Raw genomic sequence first — 19,668 nt, forward strand, 5'->3', positions numbered from 1 at the left:
GACTTGCAGGGGGTAGGCAACCCTGGCTCTTTTATGACTCGTGGACTTCAACTCCCAGAATTCCTAAGGCTCAGGAATTCTGGGAGTTGAAGTCCACGAGTCATAAAAAGGGCCAAGGTTGTCTACCACTGGCTCAGAGTATCACTTTCCAAGTTAATCAAGCCAATCGAGCTCACTAAGTCATAGAAAACTTAAGGGGTGATTGACGCTATAAGATACAAATCTTCCGCGGTTGTTGCATTTAAATCCCCATCTTCCTCTCGGTAACTCAAGAAAGTAGAGGGCTCCCTTCCCATGACGACTCCTCTCATTCTGTCTTACGCTCTCCCCAAAGTATCATCAACATTCTTCTATTCCTGTATTTTTTTTCATTTCCGCTTTTTTCATTCTGGCGCTCAAGGCGGCGTACCTAGCGCTCCCTCTTTTATTTTTTTTCCTACCACAACGCCGCGATTGAGGTGGGGCCATGAGAGAGGCACTTCGCCAAAGAGATCCAGTGAGCGTCGGTGACCGAAGGAAGGTGGACCGGGATTGCTCTGAGTTCATCACCTTCATCGTTCCCCCAGACTGTTCTGTCCGATTTGGGCATGGTTTCAAGTGGAGTTAGCGTAAACATCAAATGACAGCAGGAAGATCGACGTTTGGTTCGGCAGATCTGCCCTTTTTACCTTCTTCTTTCCCCACCTTGGATTGTTGCAATCCGCAGGGTCGGAAGTGATCAATGCGCCTTCTCGCCTGTAGGTGGTGCTGCCAGCTTGGGCTTCCTTCACAGGAGACGAAGTCCTCCTGAACTCGGCCAGGCTCGACCTACATTGCATGTTGGCGTCATCGCCCTCCGCCCCTCCTTCTCTTCTCGGCTTGGCTTGATTCGGCTCGGCACCGCCTGCTGAGGCCAAACTTGACGCCGCCCTCTGCCGCACCGTCGCCGCTGCTTCCCTCCTCGCCGAGTTGCACAACACCTGGCCTCCGGAGCGAGCGAGCGAGCAAGGCAGCTATGCTGGGCAAGGACTACATGCTGGCCATCATCCTGGTCAACTGCGATGGTGAGAGGAGCAGCCGCAGGGTCGGCGGGAGGGGAGGACACCTATTTGGACGGAGGGACGCGGCGGCCTCTGGTAGGACAGGGTGGCAGCAACTTCGGGCTCGCCGGCCATGCGGCCGGCCAAGACCTCAGAAAACAGTGGCCCGGGATGCATTGGGTGCGTTTCGATTGACCTCACGCACTAGGATACGGGTATGCGTGTCTGGGCTTTGGAAAGTACGTCAGGACTGCCTTCCCTAATTAAGGGGTGGGCAGCGGATCTGATGGGGCCATTCCCATCTGGCTACCCTCGTGCATTCGTCCTGGGCCAGGGCGTCAGCCTCTGGGCTCAGGTCGGCGTCCAGATGGGAATGGCGTGGCATGAAAAGGACGGGGCTTCAATGTACCTTGTCTTTTTTTTATTTTTATTAAACACAAGTGGATACCTTTGCCGTCTGCTGGTCGGGGCGACAGATGCTTACGTCTTGTCCTTCCCATGTGAGGACACTTATAACTGGTTTCCATGGTGAAAGGAAGCAGGCACAACGGGGGAGGCGAGAGGGCAGCTCTGCAAAATCCGTTTCCTGTAATATGCAGTTTTACCGGGCTCGTCTTTTTTTTTTTCGGCCAACATTTCTGACGACTTGTTTTTAGGCAGCTTTCCTTGGTGCTGAAAAGAGACGGTAGGAAAGTAGGTTGAGTTCATGCATTTCCCTTGGGTTCCTCAGCAGTGTAGAAGCTCTAGAACTTCATCCCCTTTTTCCCCTAATGTTTTTTCCCCTTTTTAACTGGTTTTTTTTGCACATTCAGAATAGAATAAATAGAAAATGCTGGTATCTTCAGAACAGGTCTTAAAATCCTGAAAGCAAGTCATATATATATTTATTATATTATTATATTATATTAATTATATTATTATATTATATTATATTATATTATATTATATTATATTATATTATATTATATTATATTATATTATATTATATTATATTATATTATATTATATTATATTATATTATATTATATTATATTATATTATATTATTATATTATATTATATTATATTATATTATATTATATTATTATATTATATTATATTATATTATATTATATTATATTATATTATTATATTATATTATATTATATTATATTATATTATATTATATTATATTATATTATATTATATTATATTATATTATTATATTATATCATATCATATCATATCAAATTATATTATATTATATTATATCATATCATATCATATTATATCATATTATTAATTATATTATATTATTATATTATATTATATTATATTATATTATATTATATTATATTATATTATATTATATTATATTATATTATATTATATTATATTATATTATATTATTATATTATATTATATTATATTATATTATATTATATTATATTATATTATTATATTATATTATATTATTATATTATTTTATATTATATTATATTATATTATTATATTATATTATTATATTTAAAATCAATTACTGTGCTATTAATGTTGCATTCAAATGTAGATATATTTAATATCTCAGTCTATCTGGAGAGGCAGCTTTCCTGGATTGATTTTTCAAATTGTGGTTTGTGCCAAATTGTTAAGAGTTCAACAGTCTGAACAGCTTATGACTTTATGCCTTCATAACAGTGAAACTTTTGTCCCATATGTGAATGGAGGTTGTGTGTGTGTGAGAGTGAGTGTATAACATTACAAAGTTTTAAAATTATGTATGGCTAGGGTCTACATATGCTAGCTTTATTTCTGGCTTAAGCACTTTTCCAGAGGGTCCCTGGTTGTCACAGTTTTTCTGGCTAATGTTTCGTTTTTCTGGAAAGCCAGAATTCAAAATGGTTTACACAGGAGCAATTACTCATGTAAAGCCATTCTAGCCATTGGTTTACCAAGAGCTAGACTGATAATCCAGCAGCAGGTATTTGACACAGTTCTCTGGGCAGAGCAGGGTAAATCAGGTAAACAATACTGGCAGGATATACACAGGAAACCGTTCATGCCAGCGAATTAGTTATTCAGTATTAACTGCCCAACGTACTGTAGAGCTTTTTTCCATAGTCCACTTTAATATCTTGCCCTCTGCAGTATTGGGGGAAGGTATAATTATTCCCCTTTGGCAAAATGAGCCTGCCCCTGTGACCCAGAGGAACATGAAATTCTAGTCTGCATGTTTTCTCAGTGGGCTTTCTTCCGCAATTTGCACCCTAGTGTCATAACTCCACTTGCTAATAGAAGTTCCACCTGATCAGGGGATAATCTTGTTTGCCTTTTATAGTTGGACCAGAACCCTAAGAATTTGGGAAAGACACAGAATTTATTTAGCTGCCCTAATTTTAAGATTTCATAAATACCATTATTTTAGTGGCTTCTATCTTGTTTTATGTTTTATACCTTCTGTTATTTCTCATATTTCATCCATCGTGATAAGGTTCACATACTCAGTAGCATGCTTAGTATACCTAGTATGTAAGTATTTTATTTATAAAATAATATTTTAATCTAGTTAACTAGCTTTATATGTTTATATTTAAAGTACTTTACTCTTTGTATTTATAGTGTTTTGTTCTCTTAACCACTTTATATAGTTTAACTTCTAGAAAATATGTGTGTATCTTACTCTGAGCCTTGCAATTTCTTATATTTTTATGAAATCCTGGTCAGAAATAGTAATAGTGATACTAACTTGGCTAATCTTCATAAATTATAGAGGACTAGACTTGGTGATGGTTGGATGGGAGACTATTAGGAAATTACAGAACTATGGGCTGGGAAGTTGAAAAAACATCCTGAAAGAAGACATTGTTAAAATCACTCCCCTATTATAAATGAAAACCACTTTGATATGTTCATCCAGGCAACTGAGATTAATTTGGAGAAGACTGTACTTCTAAATTTCTGACAACATGAAATCTCCCCCCCCCCCCCTTATTTTGCATGTGAAAATATAAAATTGTTACAGGACTGAAGTCAACTCAGAGACTTCCAGTTGGCTATCTTTATTATAATAAAGATTTTATTATAATCTGTTTTTAATAATCTGCTGTTTTGAACATAATACAGAGAATAACAGGGCTGAAAGGAACTTGGAGGTCTTCTAAAGCACGGCGAAGCAGTATATAAGTCTAAGTGCTATTGCTATCTGATGCATCCCCTTCAAGTATTGGGATTGAGTCTTTGCTGAAGAAATTTGTCTTCTGAGCAATGTTGGTTACTTGTTTCCAATTCCATCTTTCTATAAAATATGACTATAGAATTAAATATATCTCCATAAATAGGATACTCTGGTGTTTGTCATAAATAATTGATTGGTTAATCTATTATATATCATCCAGTCAATGTTGACTCTTATGAAATGTGAGAGTTTTCCTTTATCTTTAAATATTACTTCCAATCACCTTCATTGGATAAATCCCAGTCCTAATCTTCTGAGAGGTTTTTTTCTCCATCTACTTTCTCCTTGTCTTGCATGACTTTATACACCTTTGATCGTGTGATTCCTCAGTTGCTTTTTTTCTAAGTTAACGTTCCTGCTTGACTGCAGGGCCCACCTGTTCTGCACTGCATTCACCTCGTTCACACACAGTGAAACTATCAGTGCAGGATGGGATGAAGAGTTTTGTTTTTCAGCCAGCTTGCTGCAGAACCTGATGTTGATTAAGGCTGAGAGGGAGTAACTAGCCCAAGATCACCCAGTTGGCTTCTGTGCTGAAAGAGGGTTAGAATCTGGGTCTCTGCACCCAATCCAGGCTTCTACCACTATGCCACACTGGCTCCTTAGGTCAAGATTACTTATGAACATATTTAAAAACACTGGGCTCAAGACAGATCTGTTGAGAAAACTGCCCATTCTTATGTTTGGCTTTCTGTTTTTAAGCAATTAGCTACAGTATTCATAAAAGGACAGATCTTCTCCCATGACTGTTAAATTCATTCAAGAGTCTTTGCTGATGAACAACATGGTTTTTAAAAATCCAACTTTACTATGTTAACAGGGCCACCTCCACCCAAGAAAGGCTCACGCTTCAAAAAATTCTTAAGTTGTAGAGGCAGGATTCGGTTTTACAATTTTAGTTTTACAGAATTCATGCCGATTTCTTCTTCTGTTGTACACAGGTAGTCCTTGACTTACAATTAAGCCCAAAATTTCTCTTGTTAAGCAAGACAACCCTTGTTAAGCGAATTTGGCCACATTTTACGATCTTTCTTGCCATGATTGTTAAGTGAATCACTGCAGTTGTTAAGTTAGTAACATGGTTGTTAAGGGAATCTGGCTTCCCCACTGACTTTGCTTGTCAGAAGGTTGCAAAAGGTGACCACCTGATGACCCTGGTACACTGCAGTCATTATATGCCAAACATCTGAGCTTTGATCACATGACCATGGAGAGGCTGCAACAATCATAAGTTGAAAAATGGCTGTAAGTCACTTTTTTCCATGCTGTTGTAACTTTGAACAGTCACTAAATAAATAAATGAACTGTTGTAAGTCGAGAACTACCTGTACTAGCTTTCTTTCCCTTTGATTACTGTTTCCACCAATTTGCCTGCAGCAGAGGTTAAGATCACTGGCCTTTACTTTCCTGAATGTCTCCTAGGAACTCTGTGAAATGTTGTCACATGGACTCCACTATAGCCCTCCGGCACTGATTTGGTAGAAAGGGGTGATAGTTCCTTGGGTTTTGTATTTGGGGTTTTACTTCTGTAAGCTGCCCAGTGTCACTGTGAGTGAACTAGGCGGTCATGTAAATTTTCTTAATAAATAAACCTTTTTCAATGGAAAATCAAGCTGCACATTTTCCCCAAGAAGTCAGCATATTTGAGTTTTTGATAAATTCTCATTAGACACAGACACCCAAACACCTAATATTTCTGAATTCTTCATTGGGATTCATTTGGGAGTCAGTCACTAAATGATTAATCAATTACGTCTTGTTGATTACCCTAAAAGTTAGATCTTTCTGTGCTTGTGTTTTAATTGAAAGACTGTTTTGACTCTGACTTTTCCAGAACATCTTCTCATCTTTCTTATCTTCTCTTCTTCTCATCTTTCCTACTACCTTCTCCTATTGGTATCTATGATTTTCACTTGTTATATCTTATGTTTAATTATTGCAACTATGATCAATGATATATGACCTATCACTTTGTTTGTACATTCCTTGTGTGTCCAATCACACTTGGCCAATAAATAATTCTATTTATCTTTTCCAGAACAGCATATTGCATATACAGGTCCATTTGCATGGAGTCCATTCTAGGGCTGATGCACCTAAAACAGTTGCTACTTGGAGGCTGCTTCATTTTATTCTAAGAGCAATCATCTCCACAGGTCGGGATATAACCCCAATTGACCCTGAACAGTCTCTGCTGGAATCCTGCCAGTGAGTGGAGTTGTCCACATGTGGTCATATCAATAACTACACATAGAATAATTTTAAATGCCCCATATGTTATAATCATTCGTAAATACAGGCAGGCAACCCTTATTATCTTGCTAACAACTTGGACAGATAAACAAAGCTATGTGTGTGTGTGTGTGTGTGTGTTTGCATGCTCGCGCACGCACAAACATTAGCAAGTGACTATAATTTTTATGTTAGTGCTGAGCTAGTACTTTAATGGCAAGCTGAGTTATGACAAAAGACGGCAAGATCCAATTAAATTAAATGCAGCTTAGTAATATAGAAAATTATGCAATTGTTTGCAAGTGACATTGCCTCCACTAGGGAGAATCGATAGGATAATAAAGGGCTGATTGACATGCGTATTTTTGCAAATTACGGTTGTTGTCCTTTTTTGGGGAAATACCAGGTTACTTGTTTAGCTTTGCTTTAATCTTTGGGTCCAGTGTATCCATTTTCTTGAGAAAAGAAAAAGATATAAATACCAGTAGGTTCCTATGAAAGCTATCATTTTTAGGGTTTTTTTAAATTTTCCATGTCAGTGATATGGACTCCACTGTGGAGTTTTTCTTGATATTTCTTATTTTGGCTTGGGGGGAAAAAAGTGAGAGAAGTTGAAGGAAAGTGCCAACCTTCCCGCCCATGTCGTAGCAGCTAGGAAGCCTGTGAAAAGCAGCCCTCACCATCCTGACTGAATGTTGCCAATGTACAATAGTGACTGTACTGTAACTGATTGGAAGAAGGAATGATTGGGTTGCATCTTATTGCAAAGTAAATGTTGGGTTATAGCTACCAAGCTATGGCCTTTATGAGATTTAAAATACCTCTGTAAAATAAAAATGCCTAACCAGACTGCTTCAAAGGTAAGAGTTAGTCTCCTTGAATGCCTCTGGGTCTTAAAAAGGCCTTTACCATCAAGTGGTCTGGAAGAGAGACAGACAGAGCTGTGGTGAGTTATGCATGTGGAAGTTAACCAGGTATTCTGGAAAGGCTGAATATGAATGTATGGGAAAGAGAAGCCAGGTTTGTGAGTTGATCCTGAAAGAAAAAGAAAAATGAATGACTGGGATGTATGCTTCCAGAATGATCCTAGAGAAGAAAATGAAATGCAAAATTGGAATGGTTACATTCTAAAGCTCAGACTCCATTTCTGTATTTATTTTCAGGTTGAACTAGTTGAATTTTAATTTTATCAGTTTGCTTTTTCTGTGGCTTCTGTTAAATGGAAAAATGACTTGAAATGAGTTATTCCCACCTATTGAGCAGACTTCCTGGTTCAGAAGCCATATGCCCTCACTTGAACCCCCTTCTCAAATCATAGCAATCAAGATGGGAAAGCTCCAATTTTTTGGCAAAACCATCTTCCATCTTCCAAGTCAGTCTATTGGCCTCAAATAAGCCACCCCCAGTGCTTCCTTGGCAGTGTGAACTGTACTTGTGGGCATGTCTGAGCATTTTAAAAGATTAACAATGGATGTCTTGATATAAGAGCAGCTGTATGTTTTGGATGGTCTTCAGGTAGGGCTGGGACAATTGGAGATAAGGATAAACAATAAGTCTGGTTTATGTATTGTATCATTTAAAGCAGCTTCCAACTGGCTTTCAGTTTCTGTGATACAGTCATGAGTAGTAATTTTTAGATTTAGCTTGTTAGGGGACGAAACTATAGACATTGGTTCAGCTGAAATGGTAAACTAACCACATTATGAATTTCCACAGCTCTAAAATAAAAAACCCCAAACAAACTTAGTAACACTTTGATTTACTTTTCTTCTTGATATTATCCCAATGGTTCAAAATTAAACTTCCATTTTTACCATCAGCTTATCTTTTCTTTTTAGATAACCTGTGGAATGACCAAAATATAGAAGGAGAGCTCGATCTTCCTTCAGGATGGAGAAAAATCCATGACTCTTCTGGTTCTTACTACTGGCATGTGCCCACAGGAACCACTCAGTGGCAACACCCTTCTTGCACTTCTAGTCTGGGTCATGCTGGGGAAGCTGCATTTCCAGAAACGGTACTCTTTGACATACTATCAGTCCTATTACTATTTACTAGTCCGATTACTAGTCCTATTTCTATCAGTCCTATTACTATAAACTGGTTTTGGCATATGTCAGACATGTCACAAATGGCATGTCCTGTCATTTTTGATGACATGCCTGGGGCTGCATAAGAAGGTGGTGTCCTGTTCTGCAGCCTCTGGAACCTCCAAAAGGTGTGTGTGTAAGGACCTGCCTCAACTAGGTCTCCCAAAAAAACAGAACTCTTGAAACAGGCATTGTCTCAAAAGTAACCTTTATTAGGGTCTAGTGATAGCAAGCAAAACAAGGCGAGATCTGAGAAAAACCCGTGCAAGCAGTATAGCGAAAGCAGTATTCATAACTCCTCCCCCCAGGGACCCAGGATCCATTTCAATCCCAGCCAATCCACAGGTGGCATATTGTTTTAGTAACTGGCTCCTTTGGTGCGCTCTTCAAGGTCTCCTTTCATTTCCCTCTGGCTCCAAGCACAAGTCTCTTAGATAAGGGTGATGTTATTCAGCTGCATTTCTTTTCTTGGGGGAAGGGCAAACTGGCAAGAGTGCAAAGCATCCCGAAAGCATCTCCCCTCCCAACAGAATGGCAAGTCATCAAGAAATGGTTACAAAAGCAGGTTATACTATAGGAAAAGAAGCAATACATTTCTTTGGGGATCTGACAGTGTGAGAACGGGGAGGATTTTCCCACTCCTTTTGGAGGCTGCAGGGCAATCACCATCACTATTATAAACTATATAATAATAATAAGTTGGAAGGGACCTTGGAGGTCATCTAGTCCAACCCCCTGCTCAGGCAGGAAACCCTATACCATTTCAGACAAATGGCTGGCCAGTCTCTTCTTCAAAACTTCCAGTGTTGGAGCATTCACCACTTCTGGAGGCAGGTTGTTCCACTGGTTAGTTGTTCTAACTGTCAGGAAGTTTCTCCTTAGTTCTAATTTGCTTCTCTCCTTGAATAGTTTCCATCCGTTGCTTCTTGTCCTGCTTTCAGGTGCTTTACACTGATTGGGTTTACAGCAGCATGTGATGTACTTGAATTGGGACTAGTTGTATTGTGGTTTGTAAATTACGAGTTATTACTTAATGTTATGTGTAAACCCAACCATTTTGACTTATTCAATAAACTGTTATAACAAACCATACCTTAGGGGTGCTTGTATATCAGCCCTAAGCTATGGTTTGTTGTTCACCAGCTAGGGACTGATTCCACCCTAGCTTTGACCTTTTGTTCATGTGCATCAATAAATACAAACAGAAATCTTTTACAGTGAATAGTAATTTGAAATATTATGGAAAATAGCACATTAATTCAGCTCTCCCTATGGTTCTGCATGATCTCCTTTTTTCCCCAATGAGAAAGAAAGAGATTTCTGGTTTTCAGAGCCAAAATCATCTGTCATCTGGAGGGCATAACCTGAGTAGAGCAATTCAATCACAGTTCCAAACTATGTTCAAAAGAAATAGAGTTAGTATTTTAATTTCATTTGATTATATTTGTTTGACCCATTACATTTTCTGTTATGGAAAGGAGTGGGATGGGATGGGATACAACAGATTAGAACAGAATAGAATTCTTTATTTGGCCAAGTATGATTAAATACACAAGGAATTTGTCTCTGATGCAGAAGTTCCCAGTGTACATGCAAAACAACATAATAATAATCACAATCATCATAATAATACCAATAAGAGGGGTAATGCAGTTCCCATTACAGGTAGTCCTTGACTTAATGAAGGGTTGCTTTGTGACGGTTCAAAATGGTGAGAAAAGTAAGGTCCTGCATTTAGACAGGAAAAATCAAATGCACAGGTATGGAATAGTCGGATCTTGCTTAACAGAAGTAACTGTGAGAGGGATATGGGTATCCTAGTGGACCACTGCTTAAGTATCAGCCAGCAGTGTGCTGCAGCTGCCAAAACAGCCAAAGCAGTCCTAGGCTGCATTAATCAACGGACAGCATCAAGATTACAGGAAGTGGTAGTACCACTTTATATCGTACTTGTGAGGCGACACTTGGAATACTGCATCCAGTTCTGGTCACCACAATACTGTACCAAAAAGACGCTGAAGCTTTAGAAAGAGTGCAGAGAAGAGCAACAAAGATGATAAGGGGTCTGGAGGATAAATTGTTTGATGAATATCTAAGGGAACTGCCCTAAATGAAGAGAAGTCTTAGGGGTGACATGATAACTGTCTTCCAGTACTTGAAGGGCTATCAAAAGAAGAGGCCATTGATTTGTTCTTATAGCACCTGAGAGCAGGAGAAGACGCAACGGGTGGAAGCTCATCAGAGAGAGATCCATCCTAGAAATAAGGAGGAATTTTCTGACAGAACGATTAATCAGTATAACATTATGGATTTCTCTTAATGACCATGGTGGTTCCCTTAACAACCGCCACAAATAAAGGTCTTAAAATCGGGATAGTTATATGACCTATTTGGGGTAAAATATAATTATTTTACAACTGTAACTACTTATGATCGTAATGGTCCAGCTCCATTACAGCTAAAACTCTATGGATATTCTTCTCTTTGTAAGTCAAGCACTTCCAGGTAATCTTTGGTACAAATGACCAGAATGAAACTGTAATCTTATGCACAATTGCATGGAAGAAGGTTTTATTGAATTCAGTTAGGGTATACTGTAAGCCCTTGCAGTTTTCTTGGCAATGTTTTTCAGAGTTGGTTTGCCATTGCCTGCTGTCTAGGACTGAGAGAAAGTGACTAGACCAAGAGGACCCAGCTGAGGTGCTAAGGTGGGACTAGCACTCATGGACTCTCAGTTTCTAGCCTGGAGCCTTAACCATTATACCAAACTGGCTCTCTCCTTTACCTTATTTATAGGGTAAAGGTAAGAACAACCCATAGAAAATAATGGACATATCCTGGATGTTAGCCTCCCTGTAATAGACAAAAAAGGGACGTGGTGGCTCAGTGGGTTAGGACGCTGAGCTTGTCAATCAGAAGGTCGGCAGTTTGGCGGGTCGAATCCCGAGTGCCCCGTAACAAAGTGAGCACCTGTTACTCGTCCCAGCTTCTGCCAACCTAGCAGTTCGAAAGCACGTAAAAAATGCAAGTAGAAAAATAGGGACCACTACGGTGGGAAGGTAACAGTGTTCCGTGCGCCTTTGGCGTTTAGTCATGCCAGCCACATGACCACGGAGACGTCCTCGGACAAGCGCTGGCTCTTCGGCTTTGAAACGGAGATGAGCACCGGCCCCTAGAGTCGGAAACGACTAGCACGCATGTGCGGGGGAACCTTTACCTTTTAATAGACAAAGAACTTAGAAAAAAAGGAACTTTATTGTTATACAAGTTGATAGTAGTGCTAATGCTTTATGTGTAAAAATGGAAAGATATGTTAATTCCCACAATGGAAGGTTGGTTGGAGAAACTGGTGGAACAAGTGGAGATGGCCAAATTAATTGTTTTGATCAAAGACAAGAATACATCTGACTTTGTTTCTACCTGGAAACTACTTCTGGATTTTGTGCTTGAAATAGAAAAAAAATTGAAACATTAACTTACTGATTACATGGAGGGTTTTGTTATAGAAATGGCTGGTATATACTGAGTATGCAAAGTAAAAGTTGAGGCTGTAATGTTATTATGTTCATTCTACTCCACTAAAAAGAGTTGGAAGTTAATGCTTTTTTTTTCTTTCCCCCCCCTTCACCCTACACTTCTGTCTCTCCCTTTTTCCTCTTATCCCACTATTTTCATTTTCATTTGTACTTTACACTGATAAGTTTAATAAAATTATATATAAATTATATATAAAGATTATGTATACAATACACCTGAAACGGTAAAAGAGGAAGTAAAGAAGGAGAATATATAAAATAGGAAGGAAAGACATTTATCACCCGTTGCTTCCTTTGGTCTTTGATATTTCTGGAGAGGATAGACTAAGTCATGACTTAGAGAGAATAATTCCCACATAACATTCTGCTCAGATGATATCCTATAATAGTATCCTAATATTTGCCTGGTAAAAGAATTATCAGGAGAATTAGTGTAATATATAGTAATCCCGTTGTTGGACTGGGCAACTGTAGGGCAGTCATTGCCTCTCAGTCCAGCCTACTTCACAGGATAATTGAAGGGAAAATTGGAGCAGAACTGTCTTGAGTTGTGAATAAAAAGCGGGAAATTTACCTCACAAATAAACAAGCTTGAGTTTATTTTCTGTTCTTATGCAGGGCCTTCAATCTGCTGGGGTTAGATGTGTGGCAACAGAGAGACTGATCCCAAGTCCAGTGACTTCATTCTCCAAGAGGTAGGCTTGTTAATGCAAGCCCCTTAATGTGAGCTGCAAGGTGTAGGCAGTCCTTGACTTACAATCACAAATGAGCCCCAGATTTCCATTGCTAAGCAAGACAGTCATTAAGTGAGTTTCGCCCCATTCTACAATCTTTCTTACCACAGTTGTTAGGTGAATCACTGCAGTTGTTACATTAGTAATGTGGTTATTCAGTGAATCTGGCTTCCCCACTGACTTCACTTGTCAGAGGGTTGCAAGAAGTGATGACGTGACCCCAGGACATTACAACTGTCATAAATACATTCAGCAGCCGAAGCAACCGAATTTCGATCACGTGACTGTGGGGAATGCTGCAACGGTCATAAATGTGAAAAACAGTCATAAGTCACTTTTTCCGGTTCCATTGTAACTTCAAACGGCTCAAACCAAAAGAATGGTTGTAAATCTAGAACTACATCTCAGGGAAAGAGATGGAGAGCCGATACATAATCACTTTCTTCTATGATGATCTCACAAGTAACACGGATCATTTGCCCAGATGCCCAAGTGGGTAGCTAATAGTTCCTTTTCTTTGTTCAGTCTTTTTCCTGATTAACAATGATGTACATCTGCTCCTACAGGTAGTCCTCGACTCACCAACAGTTGCTTAGCAGCTCTTCAAAGTTACGCGGGATCGCCCAAAACGTGATTTTAAAGTTACAGCTGTTGCTTGGCAATCCACCCACCCTTATGACCAACTTCAGGAACGCTGCAGAAATCTGCCCACCTCATTCCCCTCATTCCCCCCCCCCCGGGTCCCCACAGCCCTTGGGCCTGCTTCCCACCTCGCTGTGTCCCACACCTGCTTCCCCCCCACACACACCCCACACCCTGGAAACCAATCAGTCACAGTCACTTACCTTTTACTGTAGATCTGCTTCTGGAAGCTGCTGCTGCACTGCATGGCTTCCCTAGATAATGGAAGCCACGTGGCTCCATCCTAGAAGTGGTGCCAATTTGGGACTGGCCGCAATGAATTGTGGCCACTCCAAAATGGCATCCATTTCTGGGATGGTGCCATGTAGCCTAGGGAGGCTGAGGGGCAGGGCAATCCCACCATGTAGGAAAGCCACATGGTGCGGCGACTGCTTCCAGAAGGAATTATATAGTAAAAAATAAGTGACCAATTGTGTCTGAGGGTGGGAAGGAGGATGTGGGACTCACTGGGATGGGAAAGCAGCTCCAATGCCTATGGAGGTCCAGTAGGGTGGAAAAGCATGCCCAAGCTTATGGGGACCATGAGGAGTGGGAAGCGGTGTAGAGAGAGGGGGAGGCCTTGTGAGGACCAGGGCAGACCATGTGTGAGCTGGGGAGGTGCTGTAGTGAGGGCTTGAGTTTGTGCTAGGGCTCCCCCACCTCTGAGGCACCACATGCTCTGCTTAACAACCCACATAGTCACTTAACAGGGAGTAAGGATAAGGGTCATTAAGTGAAGCAATTACATGGGTGCCTCACTTAATGACCATCACAATTTGTGACTGTAATGGGCAGGCACCATTTTGATGACTACCCATATTCATATAGAAGTTTGTTGCTGTTCTAGATGAATGAGAAAACATTTCACTTACAAGATCTGTTTCTCTGTCCCCTGCAATAAATATTTGGCCACCTCCAGTAGAAGTGCTGGTTACCATTTTGAATCAAATAGAATGGCATGCTAAATACAGATAGTCCTTGACATACAATAGTTCATTTAGTGACCATTTTAAGTTACGACAGCACTGACAATTTTTCACACTTACGACTGTTGCAGCATCCCCATGGACATATGATCAAAGTTCAGATGCTTGGCAACTGACCCATATTTGTGACGGTTGCAGTGTCCTGGGGTCATATGACAAGCAAAGTTAACAGTGATTTGCCTCTCATTTGTTCTGAGCCTGAACAGAAACTTGTCTCATTTACCTGAGAATTCCTGTATTGCCACTTTGCTTCTTTTCCCTGTTGCAGGACATCACTGGCCTGGCACGAGGAGGATCTTCATCAGGGCAACCCAGAACCTGTCTCCAAGGTACAGACTGGGGTAGTGGGGGACACGGAGTCATTCAGTTCAGCTTCTTGACTGAGGGAAAAACCTTTAGGATAAGTAGAACAAGTTTAGTATTGTTCTTTTAAAATGTCATGGACTTGCCCTTCTTTGAACTTGCCATAAAATGCCAGGGACAACCCAATCTCTACAAACACAAAAGGACTCTCATTTTAGCAGAGCAAGATTATATCGCCCTTTAGCATCGCTCTGCTAATGGAATCTCATGTCTACATTTCATAAATGTATCCTTAATATCCCTGACAGCATACTCGGGTTGGTACTGTGCATGACCAATCAAAAGTATGTATAGCTCGGGTCCATAACACATAAGATTTGTTAAATAGCTGAAAGAGGGTTGGAGAATCCTAAGCTATGTTTGATGCCTATTGATGTTCGTTCTTTCCCTCTCCCTCCCTCCCTCCCTCCCTCTCTCCCTCCCTCCCTCCCTCCCTCCCTCCCTCCCTCCCTCCCTCCCTCCCTCCCTCTCTCTCTCTCCCTCCGTCTGTCTTTCTGTCTGTCTCTCTCTCTCTTGCCAGTGTTTCGTTGTGCGCTCCTTAGGATGGGTTGAGATTCCTGAGGACGACTTGGCACCAGGCAAAAGCAGTATCGCAGTAAATAATTGCATCCAACAACTTTCCCAAAGCAATGGTGACAGTTTTGGCCCCGCTGATAGATGGGGTGAGGTGAGTGCCCAATATATACAACCCAAGGGAAAAAGATCTGCTCCTAAGATCTGTTTTCTCTTGCCATATTCCACTGTCCCCCTTTTGGAATGTAGCCATTAATTTCTTGGACCCAGCTATTCTGGGGTTTTCTTTTGTCCCTTGGCCTGGATGAAGGTTGGCACCAGAGGGTGTTTTCATTCCTGTTTTCAAATGTGTTTCTTCTCTTCTACTGTAGGCCGATATCATTACATTTGACTAATTGGCTCTAGGGCATGTTGATTTGCCACATTGGGCTTTATTTTCAGTTTCTATCAATACAAAAAGCACAGCCTTGAGAACAGAAAGTCAAAGTAGTAAGTTAAACCTAATGGCTCATACCAAGAAGTATCGCAGTGGGGTATAGCCAGGAAATAAAAAACCTGTTTGACGTTTTACTATTTAATCAGCTGAGCAATAAAGTTTGGGCTGGCACAGCCCCCTTTTCAAAAGCATAGGCAGCAGAGGAAAAATTTATGAACTGCTGGGCATTGGGAGAATTTGACATGGCCAAGCCTACCTTCCTAAGACATTAACTGAGGCTGTCAATGCAGCCTGCTTTTTCCTTAACAGAAAATTCACCCCAGCAAAAAGCCTAGAGTGTTTGAGTATGGCAGTCAGAGAAACAGTTGCAACTTTGTAGAGCTGGAGATAGAGAAAGTTGGAGATGGAGAAAAGATTGGAAGCTAGTGGAGTGGCTGAATTGAAAGAAAAAGTAAGCAACACTTTCCTCCTGATCAAAGCCAATTAAAGTGTCTACAGCAGAAGCAAGCAACCACAACAATCTGAAGCAGACTTAGAAAGGACATCAAGGGATGAAAATAAAGCTCAGGTCCCAAATGAATCTCAAGGCAGGAGACAAGTAAACAAATGGGCAGGTCATGCATTGCTCCAAACCCTTGAAAATCCTGAACTAAACCCCGAAGGACTTCTGGTTTTGCATCGTAGTGAAGCGGCCGATGGATTGAGGGGCTCTGCACCTCATGGCTGGTTTTGCCCTGCCAGGGGACCCTAAATGGGTCTAAAGTCACCCTGGAGAGGCGACAAAAGACTGTTCATAACGATAAGAATTATATGAGACTATGGTGTTTGGATTAAGACTGGTTGGTTTGATGAAAATGGAGGTTGCATACACAACTAAAAATGGTAGGAAACCACACTCAATATTCTTTTTTAAAAACCCCAGTCTGGAATATCAGAGATCTGCAGGAGTAATACTTCAAGATAAGACAAATATCTTCCAGGAGGAAATTCATGCTATGTTGCAGTTAATTCAAATGACAATTGTTTCAAATTATGATGAGATTAAAAATAATTGTGATGATATAAATGAACATATCCTTGATCTAAGCTCACAACTAAAAAACTCTCAGAAAATGATGACAAAGAATGAACAAATAAATCAGACAATAGAACAAAAACCAGAGGAAAGTGACCCAAAGATGGAGGCTACAAATGAAGAAAATCATAGTGTAATACAGACAAAGAAAAACCTGCAAGATTCTGCTATAATATTGGAAATGGAAAAGACATTGTATTTTTCAGAACTTCAAAACAAAACTGAAGATAAGAAAAAAGATTTGATAAAATAGACTATAGAGCTATCAGGAGAACCACTAGAGTTTGGGAGACAAAAGATGAAAAACAGAAATTGAGGGAGAAGGAAAGTGGAAGCTTCTTAATGAATATAAATGGGCGAAACTCTGCCTCAAAAGCGCCTCACTCAATTTGTCTTTCCCATTTTTAACAACACTTATAAAAATATAGGAAGAATCCCCTGGCAAGTTGAACACACTGACTCAGAAAGCTGCTTGGCAAAAGAAGAAGGCGAGAGCTAGACTCGAGAGATGATTTGACCTACCAGATGGAGTACTACATGACTAAACACTTGTTTGAATATGGTTAAAAGAATAGTGAAATTTTGGATATAAATGGGTTCTATAGTAAGAGAGATGTGATTTATAAGTAGTATAGTATTTCTTTATGATATGGGAAATGTAAAAATAATGGAATGACTTAAAAGAATGAAATGTTTTGGATATTCAAATGTAATCAACTTGGAGAAAATTATAACTGATAAGAAATGTTTTGAATACTGAGGGGAAAATTAAGCTTAAATAAGAATAGGAAAGAGCCAGACTCAAGAGAGATGATTTGACCTACTAGAAAGAGTACTATATGACCAAACACTTGTTTTAATATGGTTAAAAGAATAGTTAAATTTTGGATATGAATGGATTCTATAGTAAGAGGGATGTGATTTATAAGTAGTATAGTATATTTTTTATGATATAGCAAACCTAAAATACTGGGATGATTTAATTGTACAAAATGTTTTGGATATTTAAATGTAATTAATCTTGAGAAAATCATAATTGACAAGAAATGTTTTGAAACTAAAGGGAAATTAAGCTTAAATAAGAATTCTGAAAATAAGACCTATAGTGATTTACATAAGATGATTTTTTGCAAAAGCAATTCTAAAATAAGCTGATTAGAAAAAATGCCACATATTATGTTATCGTTATTCGTATAAATACTAGAAAAATGTTTATATTCAACTTTATATGTATTGAAAGTACTAAGAACTATATTTGCTTAATGTTGGTAAAAGAATATTATTGGAAGAAGAGAGGATCAAGGAAAGGTATTCCATATTCCTTGATTATGAAATTATAGAAATTAACTTTTATTGATTGTTGTTAAATATATGAACCCAGACAATATGTTGTTTACCGAGTACTAAAGATTGTTATTGTAAAAAATCAATAAAATATATTTTTAAAAAAGAAAAAATTCTGAACTAAACCCTGGTAAACAGGCTACTTGCAGGGAAATGTGGAAGAAGAACAGAAAAAGGGCCAAATTCAGCAGACCACTAGTCTCAAGATACCCTGACCCAACTTTCCATAGACTGAACTTAAAACAGACTGGGAAGGAACAGGAATATAGGAGAAAAAAGCACCATAATAAAAGTCCCTGCCCAGAGATTAGCTCCTTCTGCTTTTGTGTGTCTATCTTAAAAACCTTTGCAAAAAGGAATTTGAAGCACAGGTATAGGGTTACAATGAGATCCAGTTCCATCTATGTGCTGTTAAATCTTTCTATTTCGTTCCAAACTCCCCCCCCCAACCAGTCTAAGCCAATACCAACAGGGAAGTGACTGGTCCCACCTTCTGTATTGACCTGAGTAGGAAAATTCAAAAGATTTTGAAGGTAAAGCAACACTCCGATAACAACTGCTAGAACAGGACAAAACACTTGAAACAGCTTGGGTCAAAAATGGATTCATTTGTTTCCCCCCCTTTTTTCCCCTTCTTTTTTAATGAATATTTTATTAATTTTCTAATTTTACAATCATAAGTACTTAATAAGGTACATGTTGTCTGGGTCTATTAGTAATTCAGTGGTACATATTAACTTTCTCACTCTAGTCAAACACTACACCATCCAGTGCTTCCTTGGTCCTCTCTTCTTCCAGTGGGTATGCATTTTTCCATACTGGGCAAATACAATTCTTGTTATTGTTAATACATATACAATTAAATGTAGACATCTTCGGTACATTTTTCTGGTATTATACATAATATCAATAGTATCAATTTATAACATCTTTTCTAGCCAAAATATATCTCAATTGCATTTGCAATTAAAATCCATTTATTCAATCAATATCCTGTTTTTCCCGCTTTTTAAAAATTTTAATTTCCCATCAATGTTCAAAATATCTCTATTGCTTATAATTTTCTCATAATAAATTATATTGGGGTAACCAAAAGCTTCCCTTATTCAAACCCTTTTAGAATTTTCACATTTCCCATCTCATAACAAAGTATAATATTCTAGTTACAAATCCTATCCTTCTAGTTATAATACTTTCATTTCTAACAGATCTATTTTCTTAGTCATATTCAAACATCTGTTTAATAGTATAACATCCCATCTAATAGATCAGAACCTCAATTTTCTTCAGTCTTACTCTCGCTTTCTTCCTTTGCCAAATAACTTTCCAAGTCAGTACATTTAAATCATCAAGTAGTTCTTCCTCTATTTTTGTATATATTATTTGGAATTTGGAAAAGAATTTGGTTGAAATGTTTTTGGAAGAACACTCAACCCATTTATATTC

The 19,668-nt window shown here is 39.1% G+C and overlaps 1 protein-coding gene across 1 annotated transcript in view; it reads left to right on the forward strand.

Moving 5' to 3' along the window:
• The first annotated feature begins 959 nt into the window (after window positions 1-959).
• The window catches only part of APBB3 (amyloid beta precursor protein binding family B member 3), a 34,927-nt gene continuing 16,218 nt past the window's right edge, over window positions 960-19,668 (forward strand). Inside the window, exons 1-5 of the mRNA XM_081324780.1 lie at window positions 960-1,043; window positions 8,303-8,481; window positions 12,709-12,785; window positions 14,760-14,820; window positions 15,375-15,521. Coding sequence (XP_081180906.1) covers window positions 995-1,043; window positions 8,303-8,481; window positions 12,709-12,785; window positions 14,760-14,820; window positions 15,375-15,521 — 513 coding nt within the window. The 5' untranslated portion in view covers window positions 960-994. The remainder of the gene's footprint in view (window positions 1,044-8,302; window positions 8,482-12,708; window positions 12,786-14,759; window positions 14,821-15,374; window positions 15,522-19,668) is intronic.

This window comes from Vipera berus, assembly GCF_964194415.1.
Source record: "Vipera berus genome assembly, chromosome: 3".
NCBI lineage: Eukaryota > Metazoa > Chordata > Lepidosauria > Squamata > Viperidae > Vipera > Vipera berus.